The sequence below is a fragment of the Salmo trutta genome, chromosome 34, assembly GCF_901001165.1.
Source record: "Salmo trutta chromosome 34, fSalTru1.1, whole genome shotgun sequence".
NCBI lineage: Eukaryota > Metazoa > Chordata > Actinopteri > Salmoniformes > Salmonidae > Salmo > Salmo trutta.
Genome location: NC_042990.1, coordinates 11,129,679 through 11,153,197, shown reverse-complemented (window position 1 = coordinate 11,153,197; position 23,519 = coordinate 11,129,679). Strand labels below are relative to the sequence as shown.

Here is a 23,519-nt window from a genome sequence, read left to right as displayed (position 1 = left end):
TAATATTCATATTATGTCTAAATAGTCTAGTCTGCCTTATATTTATTTTGCTATATCTTATTTCAATGCATGGTAGTCTACATTATGAATTAACCGTTTTGGCACAGTCTATACCCATAGAATCCACTGAGTAAAACATGATTCATGAAGATTTATTGGATATAACCAATCAATGGAGAAAATGTGAAAATGACTTGAATTCATATTGTGTATTTCAGGGTAGATTTGACACTTTATTTCTTATGTAGGTTATGGTATACACACGAAGTTATTTGATATGTAGTATGGTCAATGTTGGAACATGCATTCGAATATAATCCACTCACCGGAGGAATTCAGACATTTTGTCCAATTGTCTTCAATTGCCAAATGTATAACTTTTAAATACATTTTCATGGCACTTGACTGAAACATATTTTTGGCGTCGTATGCAAATATATGCTGACGTAAAACATCATGTGGTTTTTGTCGTAGATCATGAACGACGACTTTTCTTTTTTTTTTCTGTTGTCTTTAGGTTATGCCAGAATCTTTAGAATTACCAGCGGAATATGCGCGTTACCACCGACTACTTAGAATTGGGAATTTTACTGCTAGTTTATCGTCCCAGCAACAAAAGGCTCTAGGCAGGTAAGAATACTATATTAAACCGTTTTTCAAGAATGGTGAAGAATATTGGCCAAATAAATTACTAAAATGAAGTTATAAACGGTTTGGTAGCAAGCGAGACTAGCCGCCTGGTTTACCCAGCTCGTGTGGTTATGCTAGCGACATCCCTTTCATCACTACTCGCGCGCTGTCACACTTGAATTAGAATCACCTTGCCATCAAATCATGCCAATAAAACCTTAAAGTCTACTTTACCCTTTAACTACATTAACTTTTCGTTTAGGTAAATATTTAACAATTTAGAATTAAGTACATGTTTTTAGTTTGACGTTTTAACTTTTTTTGTGCCCATTTGAAGTGGACACCTTAATGTATTGGTGTTAAGACATTTAGCTTGCCTTGTCACCTAGCTAGCTAGTGACCCAGCTCACTTCTGAAGTTTGAAAACGTGCTAAACAAAGATTCGTGCTTCAACACTACTTCTGAACTGGTTAGCTATAGAATGTCTGTTTACATAGTTAGCTAACTCGTTAAATAGTCCCATCATTATTTTAAGATTCGGCCTCCGTTTGTCAAGCTTGTTGACAAGTTCTGGATTTATACTATAGTAGCTAGCTATAGGACAGTAATGTAATCATCCTACATATTAGACAGCCTTCCTATTGTCACCAGCGAAACGTACAGTACCTAACTATGTTAATATTTTGTCTTCCTTTATTGTCACAGTGCTTTCGTTAGTTACATGTATTGTGTAACAAGAGGCACAATTTGGATTAGGTAACTAGCTAACGTTACTTATAGCTAATTAGTTATTGTAAATGTTACTTGCTGCTGTTATATAGCTCTGGTTTTATTTGTCGCGTAGCTGGTTGAAACTAGCTTCTTGCTACAGCAGTTAGCCAGCCAGGCAGGCAGATGGGTTAAATGTGGTGACGCCTTCCGCGGTATGGATTGGTGGTGGCACACTGGCAGCGCGGGCTATGCTGCCCGGTGACAGCAGTGTGGCAAATTCCACCAGCAGTGGCGGACTGGGACAATAATTCGGCCCTGGCATTTTATCCACACCAGCCGATATCACTGCGTCCAGCTTAAACCTGGGGAACACTACACAACTTTCTAAATCCTATTGCTGAGCCTCTCACATTAAACGTCCGTCTATCCAGTAGTTTTTGTGTGTGTTGCCAACGTAGTGGTGCACACACTAAACGATGTGGCACAGAGATGGTCACACACGACAAGATTCTTCACTTGGTCATGAGGATTCTCGATACCATGCTTTCTCGGGAAAACAATGATGTGATAAGATTTAATGTAGCTAGGAGCTGTGGCTCAAAGCAGCCTCGTGAACTTTGTCAGACATTCATGCTTGCCATACAGAGTTAAAATATCTAGCCAACATATTGAATTGAATAACATTGCTCGTGATCTTCAGAGCTGTAACAATTTGACACTTTGGTAAAGGCAAGTACAAACGCATACTAGTAGTAGTCATCGCTCCTGCTCGAGAGTCTACACATTCTGGGTGATGCGAAACATCTCACTGGCTTCCTCTGGCAAGCTCTCATTGGCTGTTGCTGATCACCATTCTCAAAACGTGTCATTGCAGATCTCACTCTACAAGAGAATTGCAGATTTTGTGCTGATAAAATCAAACATGTTTGAAAATATATTGATGTTTGGAACTCCTCAAAGATGAGTTTGGTAGCCCTCTGATTGCATCTTTGACCCACTCACATTAAGCGAGCGTCGGTGACAGACGCGTGCCCAAGTAGGCAACGACATGGGGATTTTATCTCCGATCTCAAAAACTTGTCTGGGAAGCTAAATCGTGGCCAAAAATCATGTAGTGTACATCCGCCTTTAGACGGGCAGTAGTGCTGACACAACATTGGCAGTACAGTACAGCTTTTCGCAACCGCTGCTATACCAGTGACTGGCAAGACATGGTCCTCTTTTAATTACATTTTTTTACCAGCTCATGTTTAAAAGTAATACAATATGCAGAAACACCACTGGAGCAGGCACGTGCACAGATAGGGCTCAACCAGTGCTCAAGCACTTGCCTGTTTGCCTTCCTATGAGAAAGTGCCCTATCTGCTCAGTGGATTTTGTTCATTTTATACATTTTACTGAATAAAAATTATAAATGCAACATGGAAGAATTTCAAAGATGTTACTGAGTTACAGTTCATATAAGGAAATCAGTTAATTGAAATGCATTCATTAGGCCCTAATCTATGGATTTCACATGACTGGGACTACAGATATGTATCTGGTCACACATGCCTTTAAAAAAAAAAAAAGTTTAAAAAAAGTAGGGGCGTGGCTCAGAACCCGACAGTTTCTGGCGTGACCACAATTTTCCACATGCAGCGCGACACATTTCCTTTGCATAGAGTTGATCAGGCTGTTGATTGTGGCCTGTGGAGTGTTGTCCCACTCATCTTCAATGGCTGTGCAAAGTTGCTGGATATTGGCGGAAACTGGAACACGATGTTGTACACGTCTATCCAGAGCATCCCAAACATGCTCAATGGGGGATATGTCTGGTGAGTATGCAGGCCATGGAAGAACGACATTTTCAGCTTCCAGAAATTGTGTACAGATCATTGCAACATGGGTCTGTGCATTATCATGCTGAAACATGAGGTGATGGCGGCAGATGAATGGGCCACAGGATCTCATCACCATCTCTGTGCATTCAAATTACCATCGATAAAATGCAATTTTGTTCATTGTCCGTAGCTTATGCCTGCCTATACAATAACCCCACCACCACCATGGGGCACTCTGTTCACAATGGTTGTGAGGCCGGTTGGACTGTGGAGTTCAATGCCCACAGCTCATTGCACTTTACTTATTAGGTTTACTGTATGGGAAAGTTTAGCTGGAAATGGTTTACATGGTTTCTTATTTGCAAGTAAACAAAGTACTATGACATTGATCAACTATACTGAACAAAAATATAAACACAACATGTAAAGTGTTGGTCCCATGTTTCATGAGCTGATATAAAAGATCCCAGAAATGTTCCATGCACACAAAAAGCATATTTCTCTAAGATTTTGTGCACAAATGTGTTTACATCTCTGTTATTGAACATTTCTCCTTTGCCAAGATAATTCATCCACCTGACGGTGGTATATCAAGAAGCTGATAAACAGCATGATCATTACACAGGTGCACCTTGTGCTGGGGACAAAAGGCCACTCTAAAATGTGCAGTTTTGTCATACAATGCCACATATGTCTCAAGTTTTGAGGGAGCGTGAAATTGGCATGCTGACTGCTGGAATGTCCACCAAAGCTGTTGCCAGAGAATTGAATGTTAATTTCTCTATCGTAAGCCAACGTTGTTTTTGAAAATTTGTCAGTACGTCCAACCAACCTCCCAACCGCAGCCCAGGACCTCCACATCCTGCTTCTTTACCTGTGGGGTCGTCTGAGACCAGTCACCCGGACAGCTGATGAAACTGAGTATTTCTGTCTGTAACAAAGCCCTTTTGTGGGGAAAACTCATTCTGATTGGCTGAGCCTGGCTCCCCAGTGGGTTGCTTATGCCCTCCTAGGCCTTCCCATGGCTTCACCCCTGCCTAGTCATGTGAAATCCATAGATTAGGTCCTAATGCATTTATTTCAGTTGACTGATTTCCTTTATATTAACAGTAACTCAGTAAAATCATTAATTGCTGCATGTTTATATTTTGGTTCAGTATAGATTCAGTCGCGGGACACTTATTATTATTTATTTTTTCTAGAGTGGATGGTTGGCAGGCCGGAGCATAATTACAAGTAATTTATTGACTGAAAATTGACCGCAGGAAGCCCAAACAGATATCATATTTGACTGAAACATAATAATTTCTAACCTTGCTTACATTTGTTTATGATCACGTCTCTAATATGCGTGGAAATACTTGAACATATTTTACAAATTAAAATTAATTTCCTGGTTTTTACATTTTTATGTCCAACAATGAAATCAGAAAATTCGGAGGGCTAAGTAAAACCACCTGCGGGCCAAATTGGGGAACCCTGCACTACAATGTCAGGCTCAGGCTACGTTTAAGTTATCTCTAAGGCCTGCTTTGAATTACCGGTAGCCCTGTCCCTTGTATGACTTCTCAGTTTGCACTCACTAAAAATAGACTCAAAACTCCTATAGCCTGGGCCAGATATGGTGAGATAAGTGACTAGTAGTAAGTCTATATTATTATTGTTGTAGTTATTTTTTGTAGCCTTAATTATGTAAGCCCAATGATAGATGTTAATAGTTTTAAAATGTATATTATGTTGATCAGTTACTTGTTGGTTTTGAATGATATAAGTATTGTCTAATATTTTTATCAGAAAAACAGATATTTCCATTTTGTCTTCAGACTAGCCCTTAGTGAACATTTTTCTGCAAAATCTGGTACTGCTCGATTTTTGTTTCAAGCTCAAGGAATTCATTAATCTGCATCTTATTTGAATTTCCTGCTTGCATAAGTATTGGTTAATGTGAGCTCCAGAAAGCTGCTTGGCAAGCATGCACATGTGCAAGTCATGTGGTGCAAATACAATGTGCTCCGATGAGCCCCCCCAACTGAGCATGTGCAACGCTGGAAATCACAAGCCCAGTGCTCAAATTCTGCAGCTTGGTTCTTACTCTCCTCCACTATGCCAGGCTTGCCTAATTGGATGTTAACACGCATAGCCTACTCCATTTTGCAATATGCAGCCCTGCAGACTAACAAGCAAGGTGTAGTAGACCTATCCTGTAAATACTTTGTATGACCAAGGCTAGTAGAATCTTCTGCTGCATTAGATTAATATATTTAATGCTCCAGTAAATGCATTTGCATTCAGTTGTCTCACTGAATCAAGTGGGTCTGTTTCTTCCCAGAGAGCTGCATGTGGGACCTAACTACTGTAGACATGGAGGCTGTAGTGTAGAGCCATCTACTGCAGTTTCCTCAAGATCATTCATTGCATAGTTACTTCTGTTTACACAAAAATGATATGTCTGCTCACCCGCTTTGAATACCATAGTCAATTAATTGCCAGCACCAATTAAGATATGCTAAATATTTTTATTTGTTACTCATTGTTAGTGAAATGGTGAAAATCCAAACACTTAAATGTAGGCCATATCTCTCAACAGCAGTTGGCAATCGAAAGCATTTTGTATTTCACATTATGATTCGGTGTAAGAGAAGAGAACCATAATCAACTAAATTTGCCTTCAAAAGCAGCTCTATTGCTTTAAGACTTCATTTGAGGGTCAGAAATGACATAAACTTGGACACAGCCTTACACTGTTCTCCTCTTCAACTCTGCCTCCAACAGTGTCCTCAAAAGTAAACACATGGCGTAGGCGTAAAGTACTCCTTGGCTGAACCTTCACTTCAGGGTTGTCGATTCTGGCAAACAGGAGGGGCTGTCAGGACCATCATATTTATTGGTAGTTATCACAGGCCTAGCCTTGGGGAGAGAGCGCAGTGGTTTTCATTCAATAACGGTCAATTTTGATTCTCCAAAAGAAAATGAATTTCATTGCAGCGACATTACCTTGAATAGGTCTACTCGTTTATCAATACATTCATTGAGTGGTGAGTAGGAGGTAGTTCTATGTGGCAACCACTTGCTGCGGTTCACATGTGGATGCTATGCTGTTGGTGACTAAGCAGTCGTTTCAGGTGGACGGATGATGTCACTTCTTTGGGCTTAAGCTCCCTTGAAAGCTGCGTTGTTGTGCTCTGTCTGTAGCAATGACCTCATCCTGAGGGGTAGCATCTCAGTGGCTCTCTGGTTGTACTGTCTTGTCATAAGTGCTGCATGTGGGGTGGATCATAGGCTGGGACGATACCAGTATCGCGAGACTCGTTAGTATCATGGCAAGGAAACAAAACAAGAAGCGGATTTAATTTCTTTAGGAAAACTAATGTTGGAAACAGTCATTATGTTGTCATCCAGAGTTACACATTTATTTTCCAAGCTATAGCGCACAATATTTTACATTCACAGGTTTTTTAAATGACCAAAGAATTTGTTCTGTTTCGTGTTTTATATATATATATATATATATATATATATATATATATATATATATATATATATATATATATATATATATATATTGGTATCATCCCAGCCCTAGGTGGATGACTCCATTTTGTAAATGTCAAATCAAATTTTATTGTTCGCATACACGTGTTTAACAGATGTTATTGCGAGTGTAGTGAAATGCTTGTGCTTCTAGTTCCGACAGTGCAGCAATATCTAACAAGTAACATCTAACGATTTCACAACAAATGCCTAATACACACAAATCTAAGTAAAGGAATGGAATAAGAATATATAAATATATGGATGAGCAATTTGAGCGGCATAGGCTAAGACGTTATGTTTTTGTTTGCCATAGATATCCTGTAACACATTTTTGGTATATTTTCTATAACATGCACTGTGTATTGTAATTTTGGGTTAGTTTGTTACATCTTCGAAATAAGCAGCAAAGATGTGGCTTGCTGCCTAGCTCCATTTTACACAGATTCCATCTTCATCGCTTTGGGCTGATTGTTATAAACTGGTCCTGGTTTTACCCAGTCTTGCACACACTTTTTTTAAAGTAGCCTAACTGTATCGGCGATGAGCTTAATTCCTAAAGGCGTTCATTGACAAGTTGTAATGTGATTAATTCTGATAAGTCAAGCGCAATGAAACGATACATCCCAGGTGGTGTTTGTCATTCAAATAACCTTCCAAAGCTGTCCGGCTCTTTCTTTCGGCACGTTTCCAAGGTAACAACCTTCAATTTTTCGGCAAACACAAAGCGGTGCAGTTTTCAGGGCCTTTGCAGGGCTCTGCCTCCGAGCTACCCCCCCCCCCCCCCCCGCCACTGACATTCTTGTCTCGTCTCAGATTCCAGAAGAGACTACCCAGAGTGCCGCTGGACCGGAGACCAAAAAGGAGCTGGAGAGAGTGGAGGCGGAACTGGAGCAAGATAGGCAACCCCCCCCCCCCCCAAGGGAAGCCCCACCCTACTGCGGAAGTGCAGTGAGTGCCCTTTCACAACGGGGCAACACTCGGGTGGGGGCGGGATGCTCAGGGGGGAAACCGGTACTACTCTACTGTTGTAATTGCTATGCTTGTTCAAATCGGCCCTTTAGACGGCGCTGTCTTTCGTTGACATCAGATTTACAAGTTTTCTATTTATATTATCCTTAGAACATCCTTGGATGTGGTATGGGCAAAGCCACGTTCATGCTACGCAGCTTTAAGCCCACTCAACATACCGTAAATATCACAATAGATAGCTATAAATACAAACAAAGCGAACAGCTGTTCATCTAAAACATATTGAACATAATATATGCAACAATTCAGAAGTCAAATTTTCCATTCAGCAAACTCAACAGAATGCACAGCACAAAGCTGTGCATTAACTATGCTAGCTACTATTCCTAGCTAGCATAGTTAATGTTAGTTGGCTGATTTTAATCTTCTCAGTCATGCATCGAGTAGGGCAGGCTATTTATTCAAATACAAACTATCAATCTGCATTTTAACACAGGTAGTAAACATTTCTCTGCATTTACTTTTTAAACACTTCAAAACATCTATTTCAAATCAAATCAAATTTATTTATATAGCCCTTCGTACATCAGCTGAAATCTCAAAGTGCTGTACAGAAACCCAGCCTAAAACCCCAAACAGCAAGCAATGCATGTGAAAGAAGCACGGTGGCTGGGAAAAACTCCCTAGGAAAAACTCCTGAGAAAGGCCAAAAACCTAGGAAGAAACCTAGAGAGGAACCAGGCTATGAGGGGTGGCCAGTCCTCTTCTGGCTGTGCCGGGTGGATAATTATAACAGAACATGGTCAAGATGTTAAAATGTTCGTAAATGACCAGCATGGTCAAATAATAATAATCATAGTAGTTGTCGAGGGTGCAACAAGCACGTCCGGTGAACAGGTCAGGGTTCCGTAGCCGCAGGCAGAACAGTTGAAACTGGAGCAGCAGCATGGCCAGGTGGACTGGGGACAGCAAGGAGTCATCATGCCAGGTAGTCCTGAGGCATGGTCCTAGGGCTCAGGTCCGTCCGAAGACAAGGCCGAGTATAGCCCACAAAGATCTCCGCCACGGCACAACCCAAGGGGGGGGGCGCCAACCCAGACAGGAAGACCACGTCAGTGGCTCAACCTACTCAAGTGACGCACCCCTCCCATGGACGGCATGGAAGAACACCAGTAAGTCAGTGACTCAGCCCCTGTAAAAGGGTTAGAGGCAGAGAATCCCAGTGGGAAGAGGGGAACCGACAAGGCAGAGACAGCAAGGGCGGTTCGTTGCTCCAGCCTTTCCGTTCACCTTCACACTCCTGGGCCAGACTATACTTAATCATAGGACCTACTGAAGAGATAAGTCTTCAGTAAAGACTTAAAGGTTGAGACTGAGTCTGCGTCTCTCACATGGGTAGGCAGACCATTCCATAAAAATGGAGCCCTATAGGAGAAAGCCCTACCTCCAGCCGTTTGCTTAGAAATTCTAGGGACAATTAGGAGGTCTGCGTCTTGTGACCGTAGCGTACGTGTAGGTATGTACGGCAGGACCAAATCGGAAAGATAGGTAGGAGCAAGCCCATGTAATGCTTTGTAGGTTAGCAGTAAAACCTTGAAATCAGCCCTTGCCTTAACAGGAAGCCAGTGTAGGGAGGCTAGCACTGGAGTAATATGATCAAATTTTTTGGTTCTAGTCAGGATTCTAGCAGCCGTATTTAGCACTAACTGAAGTTTGTTTAGTGCTTTATCCGGGTAGCCGGAAAGTAGAGCATTGCAGTCGTCGAGCCTAGAAGTATTTGCCTAGCTAGCTAACTATGTACTGTTTTCCTTTTTTTGTCAATGAGAAAGTAACAGGCTGTTACTGCAATTAAAACTAGGCCTAATAGCTCGATAAACAAGTCTCCAAATCTATGGTATTTCTGTTTTAGATTTGAGCTGTTTTACTTGTCTGTTTCAAGAGACATTCTCTTTGCACACCACAAACGCACTGTGGGGGATATGTGGCGCAGAAGTGTCCCTACAGACCCAATAGCCCCCTCTCGTTCGACTGGATTCCACTGGATTTCTGGATCAAAAGGGCCTAAGGTGGTGGGTGTGGTCGGCCCAGCTGAATTTGAGAACATTTTAGAGGCCCCCGTCTTGGCGGTGTGGACAAGTTTATCCATGGAGCTGAGAACAATGTTTGCAGTTTTTAAGCTAATTTCCTTATTCTATGTATTTTGCCTTGGCTAATGCTGTGTTATTTTGTTCAAACTTTATAACAAATCTAAACTGCCAAATTCATTGTTTTTGGAATTTTTGATTCTCCCTGACTGTCTAGCTTTTTTTGGTGATTTTGTTGGTTCTCAAAGATTATATTATTACAAAATATTTAGGTCCATTATCTTTTTTACATACTTATATCTGGTTTTAGTCATTTAGACTGAAGGTGCTTTTCCATCCTGAAAATGATATTTTTTTTACACTGTTTGGTGGCCCGAAAAAACCGCCTAGGCAGCCCGCCCAAGGATTTTGATAGCAGAAAAATCCCTGTGATGGTTAGTCAGATGGTTCAACATGCAGCAAAGGGAACTTCAGTGTTACCAATGTAATACTGTATATAGTAATCACCACACAATTCATTGTAGATGTGTCAGACTTTTTCAGGGGAACAAGCATACAATATATAGCATCTAGTCTGGTTTTTTTTCCCATCTACTAGAAGTAATGGTTTTTGGTACAGATAAGTGAATATTGTGTTTGGCGCTCACTTGAAATTCCACTGTAATTAATGGGCCGCATAACAAATTACACTTTACAGTATTTATTTCAATGTTGGAGCGAGACCCATCTGGGGTATGTTTATTTGTGCAACGACGCTCCACCATGGGTCATCACGCTGCAGTGACAGTCTTTGATCCGTCTCACACTTAGCAACATTAGTTCTCCTCGACCTCCGCCGTTAAAGCGGTTCACCCAAGTAATGTCTCCTACCTGGCCAGGGCTAATAGAATAATTCATATTTGGCAGGAAAACAGTGATTTTTGGTGCATAGTTAGACTTGGGAACCATATCTCTGGTCTTTCAACAGCTGACATGCCAGCACGTTTTCCCTTTCAATCAATCCAAGTCCTGAGTCACCAGGTAAGTTGACTCTCGAATCGCTGACAAGCAGCCACTGCTGCCTACTGCAACTGGAGTTACTGTGTGTACCCTTGATCAAGGCCACATTTAATAATTCATCAAGGGGGTGGGCATTTTTATTCCTTCCCACTCAAAGTGCCATAATAGATGGCTACGCATACAAACATGAAGAATACTCACTTTAAAAGCCACGTAGGGAACTGTTAAATAAATATATATTTATTCATACTTGTGTACCACTTTTAATATTGAGTTGCACCCTCCCCCCTTTTGCCCTCAGAACAGCCTCAATTCATCAGGGCATGGACTCTGTCAAGCATTCCACAGGGATGCTGGTCCATGTTGACTCCAATGCTTCCCACAGTTGTCAAGTTGTCTAGATGTCCTTTGGGTGGTGGATCATTCTTGATACACGGGAAATTGTTCAGCTTGAAAAACCCTGCTGCGTTGTAGTTCTTGACACAAACCTGTGTGCCTGGCACCTACCATAACCCATTCAAAGGCACAAATCTTTTCTCTTGCCCATTCACCCTCTGAATGGCACGCACACACAATCCATGTCTCAGTTGTATCAAGGCTTAAAAATCCTTCTTTAACATATCTCCTCCCCTTCATCTACACTGATTTTAAGTGACATCAATAAGGTATCATAGCTTTCACCTGGTCAGTCTGTCATGGAAAGAGCAGGTGTTCCTAATGTTTTGTACACAGTGTATATAAACATACCTGCAGTGTTTTGTACACAGTGTATATAAACATATCTGCAGTGAAGAATTTTCCCTTATCACTTCAACAAGATGACAAGCACACCTTGTTAATGCCAGATGCTTTCTCCAATTGGTTCTGTGGCATCAAGGGATCTATGTTGTGCTTCTCTTTGAGTCTCACCTGTGTGCTTGTCCTGGGTACATGGGAGGCTTAATTCCGCTCTCCTCCATACTTTGTTTGCCATTGTTTAGCTATATTTTTAACTGCTCTCATTATTCACTTACGTCTGCTGTCTCACTTGTGCATGGACAGTGTTTGTGACTTGATCTCACATGAATCCTACATGCATACGTTGTTGGATGGACATTATAATTTTAAACAGACAAGTCTCTTAATTTGTCTAAAAAGAAACATTTAGGCCTGCCTGAAGATTCTGTTGTCCCCATTTGAACTACTACGAGTTCTGATACCGTTTTGTACCTTAGACCATGTGTCTGGCAAAAGATACGTATTTGCTGTCGAACAACAGCCGAAAACTCAGCCCACTCCTTCCCCCTTGTCTCCATCAGACCCCCCCCCCCCCCCCCCCCCCCCCCCAGACACCCCCTCGGATCCGTCAACGTTGCTTTGCCTCTAAACTCTCTGGGAAAGAAGCCATGGGAGTCTGCCGCTCCACTGGATCCAGTTCCTGCTGGACATCCCCACATGTAGAGAAGCAGCTGGCCACCACACAGTTATTCAGCACATACCCCTTCCAGCTCTCTCACACACACTCGTGCTCCTGTCCTTTACGTAGCTCTTTTCTCAGTCTGTTTACACATAAACTGTGGTGGAGAAACCATTCATTTGTATATCAGCATCACACTTTAATGGGCTAATGTATTGTTTCATAACTTTTCATAAGCGAGCTCCAACCTTTTATTTTGAGTCGCTGGACATTTTAGCCTTTCATCCGTAGTTCAGTGGTCAGCAGAAAACCATTTCCTGCGTTTTTGCCATTGTTTAGAGTGACCACAAACCCTGCTTTACCACAATGTAAGGATCAATGGTTTCTTTGTCTGCAGGGGTGTAAGGAGGAAAGCATGGGGGGGGGGAACGTTTTCCAGATCGGAGCTTAAACAAGCAGCACAGGATGTGCAGCCAAACTATTTCCCTGCTTGGCTGGCGTTTTTGAAATAAATGTCTTTAATGTGTGGAGTTTGCAGACAAGATGGAGTCCTCTGTTCTCAGAGAACAGCAGTCCCTGTGGATGTCATGTGGTCTCGTCCCTTTTATTCACAGGTGGGCGGGACGGGATCCTGCCTAAAAACATACTTCTAATCCTTTGTCTGATCTTGTGTTCGTCTCTGTGGTTTAGTTTGTAGTTTATTTCAAAGACCAAGTTTAGAGATGTTTTCATGAACTAAGAGACAGTCAGACATTAGTTTGAGACATATTCGCAGGAGAATAAATGTGAATAATCACGACGAAGGACAAGGAATAGGAATATTAGTCACCAGATTATCGTTGGCCCAAAATTTGACCATTATACTCCGAACCAAAATCTACATGAATGTCCTTCAAAAGTATGAAAAAGAAGACCCTTACATCTCTAAATTCAAACGGAGCGTAACAATTGCCATCAAAAGGTCTTGGAGGAGATTGAATCACTCTTATCTCCGGTTTGGCAGTTTCCATAGCAACATGCCAGTCCCATGGCCGTCTGAGGAGAATTAAACCCCAGTAGCCTGGACCCAAATCTGCCATCAAAGTTTCAGGGGCATCAATCTGAGCGTAATGATTGAACGTTGTTTGGAATTGCCCTTACACACTGATGCTGCCACAGACTTTTCCCTAACATTTATATAGCTATGGGGAAATACTGTATTTTTTTTTATTACATCCTTACATAATAATATAGATTAGCCTACACTATATTTGTGTAGTGTACATTGCATGACTGCATTTGTGTTGTATAATTTGTTTTTTGTTGTATTTGACTCGTAGCACTTTGGGTTTGTGGGAGTCTGTATATAATGTACAGTTAGTTCTACACTGTGTGAAGATATTAAACCCGACCTATGTTGCCAGAGACAACAGCACAGTGCATAACTTCCCATGAGCTCTTCCCCTAGAAGGTAACTGTCTAACCACTTCAATTAGGCTACACTGACTTACGAAACACCAAAGGGGGACTAATGCAATTACCTCTGTCTCCATGCAGAACTGATAAGGTATTAAAGGGCGGCCTGATGAGATTTAAATTAATTCTGTGCTCATTCAAATTCTTCTGTCTCATTGAGATGAGCTGCTCTGTTATTTGGGTTTAGTCTCCTCTCACTGGCGAAGCAGTTCTTAAAACGTTTAACCAAATAGAGCAATATTTAGCCGATGAGCTTGTACTTAACATGCTTTTGAAATCAGACACATGCAACGTTTCCTCAGTGCAGTGCACTATTTGAGGACTTTGATATTGCATGTCAGTCAGTCACCACCTTTTGATATGGAAATGACTCTACACAGGAAAATAAAACATGATCCTTTCTAGAACTGCTTGTTAGGATTGCATGATGCTCTCTGAGCTTTGAGGACAACTTCTAACTAAGAACGTTGTCTCTGAATGAACCTGCATTCATTTGAGGACAAATTATGCCTTGTCTTTAGGAAGTGCAGCCTAAATCCTATATGAATCCTTATCCTTACTGGTGTTGATAATCATAGTTTTATAGTAACTAGGAAGTTCCTTTTGTGTTACTAATTAGCCTACAGTCGATCACATGCCATGATCCACTTGTGAAATTTGTTTGAGCCCTACATGACATGCTCAGATTGACTCGGTCACTCTTTTTTTTTTTCTTGTTTTTCCTCTCTCCCCTCTTACTTTCTGTCTGTCGTTTTCTCTGTTGTGATTTGAGAGAGCTGACCACGGGGCAGGGCTGCGTGTATGTGACTTAGTAGAGGCTGCCTCTGGGGTTTTACACAGTCTGCTCTGGCTGTACAGGACATTGATCATCCACGATGATGCATTGCGTTTGTTCTCTGAACTGGCACCGGAAAAGTTCAACGCAACATTTTAGAAATCTTCAGCACTAGTCTTTTCCACTGTATAGAACCCTGAACATCCCTGGCATATGTCACTGTCAGCCGCCTTTAGAGGGAATTGTCTTGCCCAGATTTTAGTGGGAGTTGTCTTGCCCTGATTTTAGGCAGTCAGTGTTGCCACCATTTATGAAGTGAGTTAATCGGCCAGTATGCACAGATGAGGTTTAAGTCATATCCCAGGCAGTCTGGAGGCCGGCTTATGTCCCCCGTGGCTGACTGGCGCTTTAAGAGTTGCCAGAGGACACGAGACAGACAGGCTCATGCATGTTTGATCAGCCCAGCCCTGCCGCCTCCGTGGCGAAGGCCTACCCGGGTGAGCGTCACGGATCAGCCGGAATGGATCTTCCCGACGGGGTTCGCGAGGACCCTTCGCCACACGCTGTTCACTGTGGCTGGCCCCATCTCCGCTCGACCGCAGCCCCCCTCGCCTAATTAGCACCTGTGAGAAGAAATCGTTAATATGCAGCGGTGTGAGGTAGCAGAAAGGCACCTCGCTGCCTTGGCTGTTGCCATAGTGACACCATGGCAATGAAGGCAGTCTTTAATTATTTTAGATTTTTTTTCTTCTCATTTTTAATAAGGAGCCACTGAATCTATTTCATTTATGAGGGAGGACTGATATAATTATTTATTCATGTTTTAGTTCATTCAGTTCTGGGCAATATGGGCATGACAATTCAAGTTTGGGAAAAATTGAGCGTGCCTTTGAGGCTGGACAATATTTGTGAGGCAAGTGTGTTCGAACAACCTTCCATATTTAAAAGAAAAGACAATTGTGGCCATGTCATAGATTGTTGTTTAGGTAGAGGTGACGAGATGCCTGGCATGTTGCATTCTTAAGGTGCAAGACAGCATAATCCCTGCTGCCCGGCATATTGACAGACCTAGAGCTGAGGACACTGTTGCTGAGCTTTTTACAATTAACAATATTCCTTTTGATTACTGAATATTGGCCTAGATCTGTCAGTTCCGTTTTTTAAAAACATGTTTTTTTTTTCTTCTGCGTCACATGAATAGTAAATACTGTATGCAAACTTCAGGAAGGCAGTCGTATGGCCCTGTCTTGGTGTGTCGTGCACCTTTAGGCACATTAACACTATGTAGCCTAATTACTGTTTCAGGCCCTGTGTGGATAATGAATGATTGATCAATGCTTTTTGTCATGCGTCTCATGGTGCTACTGAATACAAACTCAGCAAAAAAACAAATGTCCTCTTCACTGTCAACTGCGTTTATTTTCAGCAACTTAACGTGTAAATATTTGTATGAACATAACAAGATTCAATAACTGAGACATAAACTGAACAAATTCCAGACTTGTGACTAACAGATTTTGAATAGTGTCCCTGAACAAAGGGGGGGTCAAAATCAAAAGTAACAGTCAGTATCTGGCTGCATTAAGTACTGCAGTGCATCTCTTCCTCATAGACTGCACCAGAATTGCCAGGTCTTGCTGTGAGATGTTACCCAGCTCTTCCACCAAGGCACCTGCAAGTTCCCGGACATTTCTGGGGGGAATGGCCTTAGCCCTCACCCTCCAATCCAACAGGTCCCAGACGTGCTCAATGGGATTGAGATCCGAGCTCTTCGCTGGCCATGACATTCCTGTCTTGCAGGAAATCACGCACAGAACGAGCAGTATGGCTGGTGGCATTGTCATGCTGGAGGGTCATGTCAGGATGAGCCTGCAGGAAGGGTACCACATGAGGGAGGAGGATGTCTTCCGTGTAACGCACAGCATTGAGATTGCCACCAATGACAACAAGCTCAGTCCGATGATGCTGTGACACACCGTCCCAGACCATGACGGACCCTCCACCTCCAAATCGATCCCGCTCCAGAGTACAGGCCTCGGTGTAACGCTCATTCCTTCGACGATAAACGTGAATCCGACCATCACCCCTGGTGAGACACAACCGCGACTCGTCAGTGAAGAGCACTTTTTGCCAGTCCTGTCTGGTCCAGCGACGGTGGGTTTGTGCCCATAGGCGACGTTGTTGCCTATGGGCACAACAGGCCTACAACAGGCCTACAAGCCCTCAGTCCAGCCTCTCTCAGCCTATTGCGGACAGTCTGAGCACTGATGGAGGGATTGTGCGTTACTGGTGTAACTCTGGCAGTTGTTGTTGCCATCCTGTACCTGTCCCGCAGGTGTGATGCACCGATCCTGTGCAGATCATAATTATACTTTTGTCTATTAACCTGAACAAAAAAACTAGAGGCAATTAGTTCAGCTTGTTGGTAATAAAATGTAGTTGTACTGTAGGCCTAATTATTGTAATAATTTAGTAAGTTTAGGCTAGCTTGGGTAGGACCATTGCATGTAGTGTAGAAGTTTAATTATTAAAACGACAAAGCTAAAAGTGATAGTGTATTAGCCATTTTAAGTCATTAAACAAAACTAAGGTTTGTAATACTGTCATTATTAGATAAATAGGTTATCATGTGTCTTAGATTTTCTCTCCCATCCTCCCCCCATCACAACGGTCTCACTCACACTCAGGCCATGGCCTAGTTTATCTTCTGCTTTGTGCTCACATTGGCGTACATGTTACGCTTCAGAATGCCTGAATGAGACTCTTTCGTTACTCAAAACCTTCTCCACTTTTGAGTTTGTGTGAATGTCAGTCTGGCTTCAAACGATATAAGGATTTCCTTTGCTGTTAAACTTTGTACTGAAAGTCACACCTCAGTACTGCATTTTAGGCCCACTCTCTGTAGATATTGAATTATATGTTGAATTGATAGACCTACTGTTTTTCCAGATAAGATTAGCTATAGTTTTGAACTAGTTTTACAAGAGTGAAAATAAAAGGTGATGTCATTATTAAAGGGCCAATCTGTAGTTGCTCCATACATTTTTGGACTTTAATGATATATTCTTCAAGCATCAATGGGTACATAACTTAGAAATGCCTCATGAACTTAGTTTAACTGTCACACTCCATGAGAACCCAAAATATAAGCTTGTTTTACTCCATTGTTTGTAAACAAACACTATAGCCTCAAAACATGTTTAAATGGATGGTCAATCCTTGCATCCATAGCTCTGAGTTTGAGAGTGGTTACATTTCTCCAACCCCATCCCTCAGCTTTTTTTCAACTGCCCCTTTTTAACATTTCCTATTTTCCCCTTTTATTCTAGGTGAATGCCATCTGTGATGAACTCTCATGAAGCCGCACACGGGAGCTGACATCCACAGTCAGCAGGAGACACCACTGCAGACCCAGGACAGTAGAGGAGCAGGGTCTTCTTCAAACACTGGAGACTCACCCTCCCCCTGACCCAAATAACATCCCACATCAGTCACCAGCAATGTCCAGTCGCAGGAAATCCTCCACCCCCTGCATGATCCGGGTTAATGACATAATAGAGCAGGATGACTCTGAAGAAATGGAAGTGTCCACTGCCAATGTGACTAAAAATGGGTCTTCAGAGTCTGTGGAAAATCAAGAACATACATTACAAGGCACTATAGAAGATCTAGGAAGTGAGATTGAAGCAAAAGTTGTGGTGGAAGCTGATCCTATGCCCCAGCTGAGGCAGCATGGAGGTTATGAGTGCAAATACTGTCCTTTCTCCACCCAGAACCTCAACGACTTCAAAGAGCACGTAGACTCCAGTCACCCCAATGTCATACTCAACCCCCTCTACCTGTGTGCCGTGTGCAACTTCAGCACCAAAAAGTTTGACTCTCTTACAGACCACAATGAGACCCAACACCCTGGAGAGACCAACTTCAAGTTCAAGAGGGTAAAAGTAAATAACCAGACTATCTTGGAGCAGACAATCGAAGGCAAGACCAATTCAGTTCTCTGCAATACTGTAGACGGACAAGGTGGTAACGGCTTTGTCACTTTTCCACCGAGCAAACCAATTACGGTGAATATCAGAAAGCCAAACATGGACAACATACAGTCCCTCTACCAAGGGAATGATTTGGAGAAGAGGTTGGAAAACTTTATCCCAAAAGATCAAATCACAGCTGTGAACATAAACGGCACAATGATCATCCCTGAACCAACAATCATTCAAGGGCTCTCGTATGTAATGCCATTGCTTCAAAGACCACCCAACTTCTGTTCTGTACCAACAATTGCTGTTCCTCTGAACTCCACCAAATATAATCCTTCACTGGACAATAACCTAACCCTAATGACATCTTTTAACAAATTCCCTTACCCAACACATGCTGAGCTGTCCTGGCTAACTGCTGCGTCCAAGCACCCAGAGGAGCAAATAAAGGTGTGGTTCACTACCCAACGGCTAAAGCAAGGCATCACCTGGTCACCAGAGGAAGTTGAGGAAGCCAGGAAGAAAATGTTTAATGGCTCCATCCCACCCATACATCAGACCTTCACCGTTCTGCCTACCCCAATCTCTCAGCCTGCCAAAGCCACCCAGCCCCTTATTCAGACTAGCTTTGGGCAGTCTAGTCTAGTACTGACAAGTATTGCTAATGGATCAACCATGACCTGTGCTCCTGTTGCAGTGACTGTAGCCAGTTATGTGCAACCTCTCAAGCGACCCCTGACAACTCCTTCATTCGCCCCAGAATTAAAGCGCCCCATGGCGCCCCCTGCAGAATACACAAAGGAGAAGATACTAATGGCCCCTCCTCCAGTTCCACAAAAAGAGAGACTTCCAATGGCCCCACCCCCAGTGCCCCCAGAATTAAAGAGATCTGTAGCACTTCCTATTATCGCATCGGAGATGAAGAGGTACTCGGCAGTACCTCTCATGGCTTCTAAAGGAAAACTGCCCTTGGCCACTCCACTTGTGAACACCAAAAACAAGCTGCCAATGGCACCTTCTCCAGTCTTCCCTAAGATGAAGAGACCTATTGTCATCCCTCAATTCAAGAGTTACATGCTGCCTCCTCCTTCATTAGTTTCCAAAGACAAACTTCCAATCACCCACTCTCTATTGGCTTCGGACTTAAAGTTACCAATCTCACCCCCTCTCATTGGCCCTCAAGTGAGGAGGCCAACAATAATCCAGTCAGTGTGGACTCCCCTCAAGGGCCCGTTCCAACTCCCTAGCTTTTCCCAAGACGGCAAGAAAACAAAAACGCAAATAACAGAGATGAAGGCCGGATATGTCAGAGGACGTCTCTCAGAGGACAAAGTGCTCACCCCTCTTGGGGAAGCGAATGGTGTCTCTCGTGGGGATGCAAAGTGGGTTCATGACCAAGGGCCTTATGCACAGAACGGCATTCTACAGTTGTACAATGAGCTAGCATCGAAACCAGAGCAGCAAAAATCAGTACAGACTCAATTTCCACTCTTGGAGAGAATGAAAGGGAAGACTTCTGAGCAGTTGAAGATTCTAGAAGAGAACTTCCAGAGAAACAGCTCTCCAACATACAATGACGTTGACAATCTAGTGACTGCAACCCAACTGTCACGGGAGGAAATTGACAGCTGGTTTTTAGAGCGCCGGGCACTGCGTGACAACCTTGAACAAGCTCTTCTAAACTCCATGGGCTCAAAGAGACTCAACGTTGAGAAGCGTCAGCAACAACACGGACCGCTGAATGGTGTGCGCAAGCAAGGTGGCCATCCAAGAAGCTCTCCCTTTGCCATCATTGCCCCCACCACCACTTGCTCAGTGCCTCTAGACAGCAAATCCTTGGCTCTTCTCAAGGATGTTTTTGCACAAACTCGGTGGCCTTCCCCTGAAGAATACAATCAGCTTGAAGCTCAGACAGGCCTGGCTCGCACAGAAATCGTCCGCTGGTTCAAGGACAGTAGGTCAGCACTGAAGAGTGGGACCTTGGAGTGGATGGAGTTTTTCCATAAACTGAACAGCAGTGGGCAAAATGGCGAGGGGGCGCTACTGAGCACAGAGAATGCTTTCAGCATAATCCAGCGCTACCAGGAAGTAAAGGCACCCAAGGTGGAGGATATTGGGAGGCTAACGGAGCATGCCAGTCTTAGCAGCCAGGAGATCAAGGAATGGTTTGCCAGCAAATTGAGACAAAACACATCTGATATCAGCCAGATTTGTGGCCAAAATGGAGGCACTCGAGAGGGGTTTGGGAGCTGGATGGAGGAAACCAAGGGGATGGATGCACGCATGGGTGCTAAGGAGCTGGTCTCGGACAAAGACAGGATGATGGAGGATGCTTCTGGAAGGGTGACTGGATAAAGGGTAAGAAAGTGTATCAAACTTAATTTATTAGTTTTGTAGACATTTACATTTTAGTCATTTAGCAGACGCTTTTATCCAGAGCAACTTACAGGAGCAATTAAGGTTAAGTGCCTTGCTCAATGGCACATTGAAAGACTTATCACATAGTCGGCTTGGGGATTCGAACCAGCAACTCTTTGGTTACTGGCCCAACCTCTTAACTGCTAGGCTACCTGCTGCCACTAGAATAGGGCATGTTTTTCTTACCGTAGTAGCTGCATTTCACAACGTGTCCTAGTTACTAATGGGACCAAGGCACTGAGAGCCCTGACTGTTGGCAGTAGAATAGCATTTTAATCCCTTTTGGGAATTATCAGGGCTCTTGTGAAAGTGTTATTCCAATTGTGTAAAATGTAATAACGGGACCATTTTTCTTCCTTGCAGGTGAGAACAGTTGCCACTGTCAGTTGCCCACAGGAGCTGAAAAGGAAAGAGTTTAATTATTGAATATTGTATTTTCTGAACAAATAATTTCTTGCTTGTTCCATCCCAGTTTGTGCCCAACATTTCCTCAAGGTTGAGTTAACTTTGTAGAACGTTTTCAAAAACATGGTGGTAATGTTGTGTGTGATTTAGGATGAGGTAGAAGGCACAGTGCACTGAATGTGTGCCTGAAGCACTGACCAGGTGGTGATCGTTGAGTGCCAAAGCTGGATTTGCTGCATTATTACACTTTTAAAAAAAGGGTTCTTGTAAATATATTTTTTCTGTGTTGCTACAGATTTGTACAATTTTGGGGGAATTTTGTTACATTTTATAATGGGAGCAACTTGCCCCTTTTTTTCGCTCCAGCTGATCTTAGTGGTCTGTCCTACATTTTGTAATGAAACACCATGAACCACTACAACCGTTGGCAATACTTCAGTCAGTTTTCCAATGCTGAACTTCCGTTGCAGTTCCCTCCTGTCAGGTGGACTTATATCAAATCAAACTATTTACTGTTCTGAAGTGCTATTGTACTCCCTGGACTCTAAGCCAGCCTGCACTCTGGTAAGGAACATGCTTGTTTGACCAAGTGATGTTGTGGATCATTGTTAGAGAAAAGAAACGGTCAGTGGCAAAACCAGAAAGAAATAATCACATTGAAACAAATCCAGAATCATGCTGCCTGCATTATATTATAATCTCTTTCTCTATTTGATTTATTTGTTGTCTTGCAAATGAACATACACATCTGTAATAGCCTTTATACCTACGTACATGTTGACTTAATAGTAGTAGTGCTAGTTCCATTGTGACATTAGAAACAAACCAATACAAGCTCTTTATGTACCGCTTTAGTGTCATGGTCAAGACATACAGTGCCTTCGAGAAAGTATTCAGACCCCTTGACTTTTTCCACATTTTGTTACATTACAGCCTTATTCTAAAATTGATTTAAATAAATAAAACATTTCAGTAATCTGCACACAGTATCCCATAATGGCAAAGCGAAAACAGGTTTTTAGAAATGTTTGCAAATGTATTAAAATAAAAAATAGGAAAAACCTTATTTACTTAAGTACTCAGACCCTTTGCTATGAGACTCGAAATTGGGTGCAGGTGCATCGCGTTTCCGTTGGTCATCCTTGAAATGTTTCTTCAACTTGATTGGAGTCCACCTGTGATAAATTCAATTGATTGGACATGATTTGGAAAGGCACACACCAATCTATATAAGGTCCCACAGTTCACAGTGCATGTCAGAGCAAAAACCAAGCCATGAGGTCGAAGGAATTGTCCATAGAGCGCCGAGACAGTATTGTGTGGAGGCACAGATCTGGGGAAGGGTACCAAAACATTTCTGCAGCATTGAAGGTCTCCAAGAACACAGTGGCCTACATCATTCTTAAATGGAAGATGTTTTGAATCACCAAGACTCTTCCTAGAGCTGGCCGCCCAGCCAAACTGAGCAATCAGGGGAGAAGGGCCTTGGTCAGGGAGGTGACCAAGAAACCGAGGGTCACTCTGAAAGAGCTCCAGAGTTCCTCTGTGGAGATGGTTGTCCTTCTGGAAGGTTCTCCCATCTCTGCAGCATTCCACCAATCAGGCCTATATGGTAGAGGGGCCAGATGGAAGCCACTCCTCAGTAAAAGGCACATGGCAGCCTACTTGGAGTTTGCCAAAAGGCACCTAAAGACTCTCAGACCATGAGAATCAAAATTCTCTGGACTGATGAAACCAAGATTCTACTCTTTGGCCTCAATGCCAAGTGTCATGTCTGTCGGAAACTTGGCACCATCCCTACGGTGATGCATGGTGTTGGCAGCATAATGCTTTGGATGTTTTTCAGTAGCAAGGACTGGGAGACTAGTCAGGATCGAGGCAATGATGAACAGAGCAAAGTATCGAGAGATCCTTGATGAAAACATGCTCAGGACCTCCAACTAGGGTGTAGGTTCACCTTCCAACAGGACAACGCCCCTAAGCACACAGCCAAGACAACGCAAGAGTGTCTTCGGGACAAGTCTCTGAATGTCTTTGAGTGGTCCTGCCAGAGCCTGGACTTGAACCCGATTGAACATCTCTGAAAATAGCTGCGCAGCAACACTCCCCATCCAACCTGGCAGAGCTTGAGAGGATCTGCAGAGAAGAATGGGAGAAACTCCCCAAATACAGGTGTGCCTAGCCTGTAGTGTCATGCCTAGCCTGTAGTGTCATACCCAAGAAGACTCGAGGCTGTAATCCCTGCCGAAGGTGCTTCAACAAAGTACTGAGTAAAGGGTCTGAATACTTTATGTAAATATATTTCAGGTCTTTTAATTAGCAAAAATGTACCTGTTTTTA

General features: G+C 42.9%; 1 protein-coding gene across 4 annotated transcripts; it reads left to right on the top strand.

Moving 5' to 3' along the window:
- The first annotated feature begins 491 nt into the window (after positions 1-491).
- Positions 492-21,781, top strand: LOC115173580 (zinc fingers and homeoboxes protein 2-like). 4 transcript variants are annotated; one of them, XM_029731805.1, is made up of 3 exons: positions 492-630; positions 17,706-20,714; positions 21,138-21,781. In XM_029731805.1, the coding sequence occupies exon 2, from the start codon at positions 17,877-17,879 to the stop codon at positions 20,709-20,711; it is 2,835 nt and encodes a 944-aa protein (XP_029587665.1). In that variant the 5' UTR covers positions 492-630; positions 17,706-17,876; the 3' UTR covers positions 20,712-20,714; positions 21,138-21,781. The 4 variants fall into 4 exon arrangements, 3 of the variants coding, with proteins under 3 accessions (XP_029587665.1, XP_029587666.1, XP_029587668.1); XM_029731806.1 differs by lacking the exon at positions 492-630 and adding an exon at positions 7,586-7,646; XM_029731808.1 differs by lacking the exon at positions 492-630 and adding an exon at positions 7,646-7,709.
- Positions 21,782-23,519: the final 1,738 nt, after the last annotated feature.

Bases quoted from the DNA above. Each gene is read 5' to 3' on its own strand.
- LOC115173580 (XM_029731805.1), top strand. From the start codon at position 17,877: ATGTCCAGTCGCAGGAAATCCTCCACCCCCTGCATGATCCGGGTTAAT.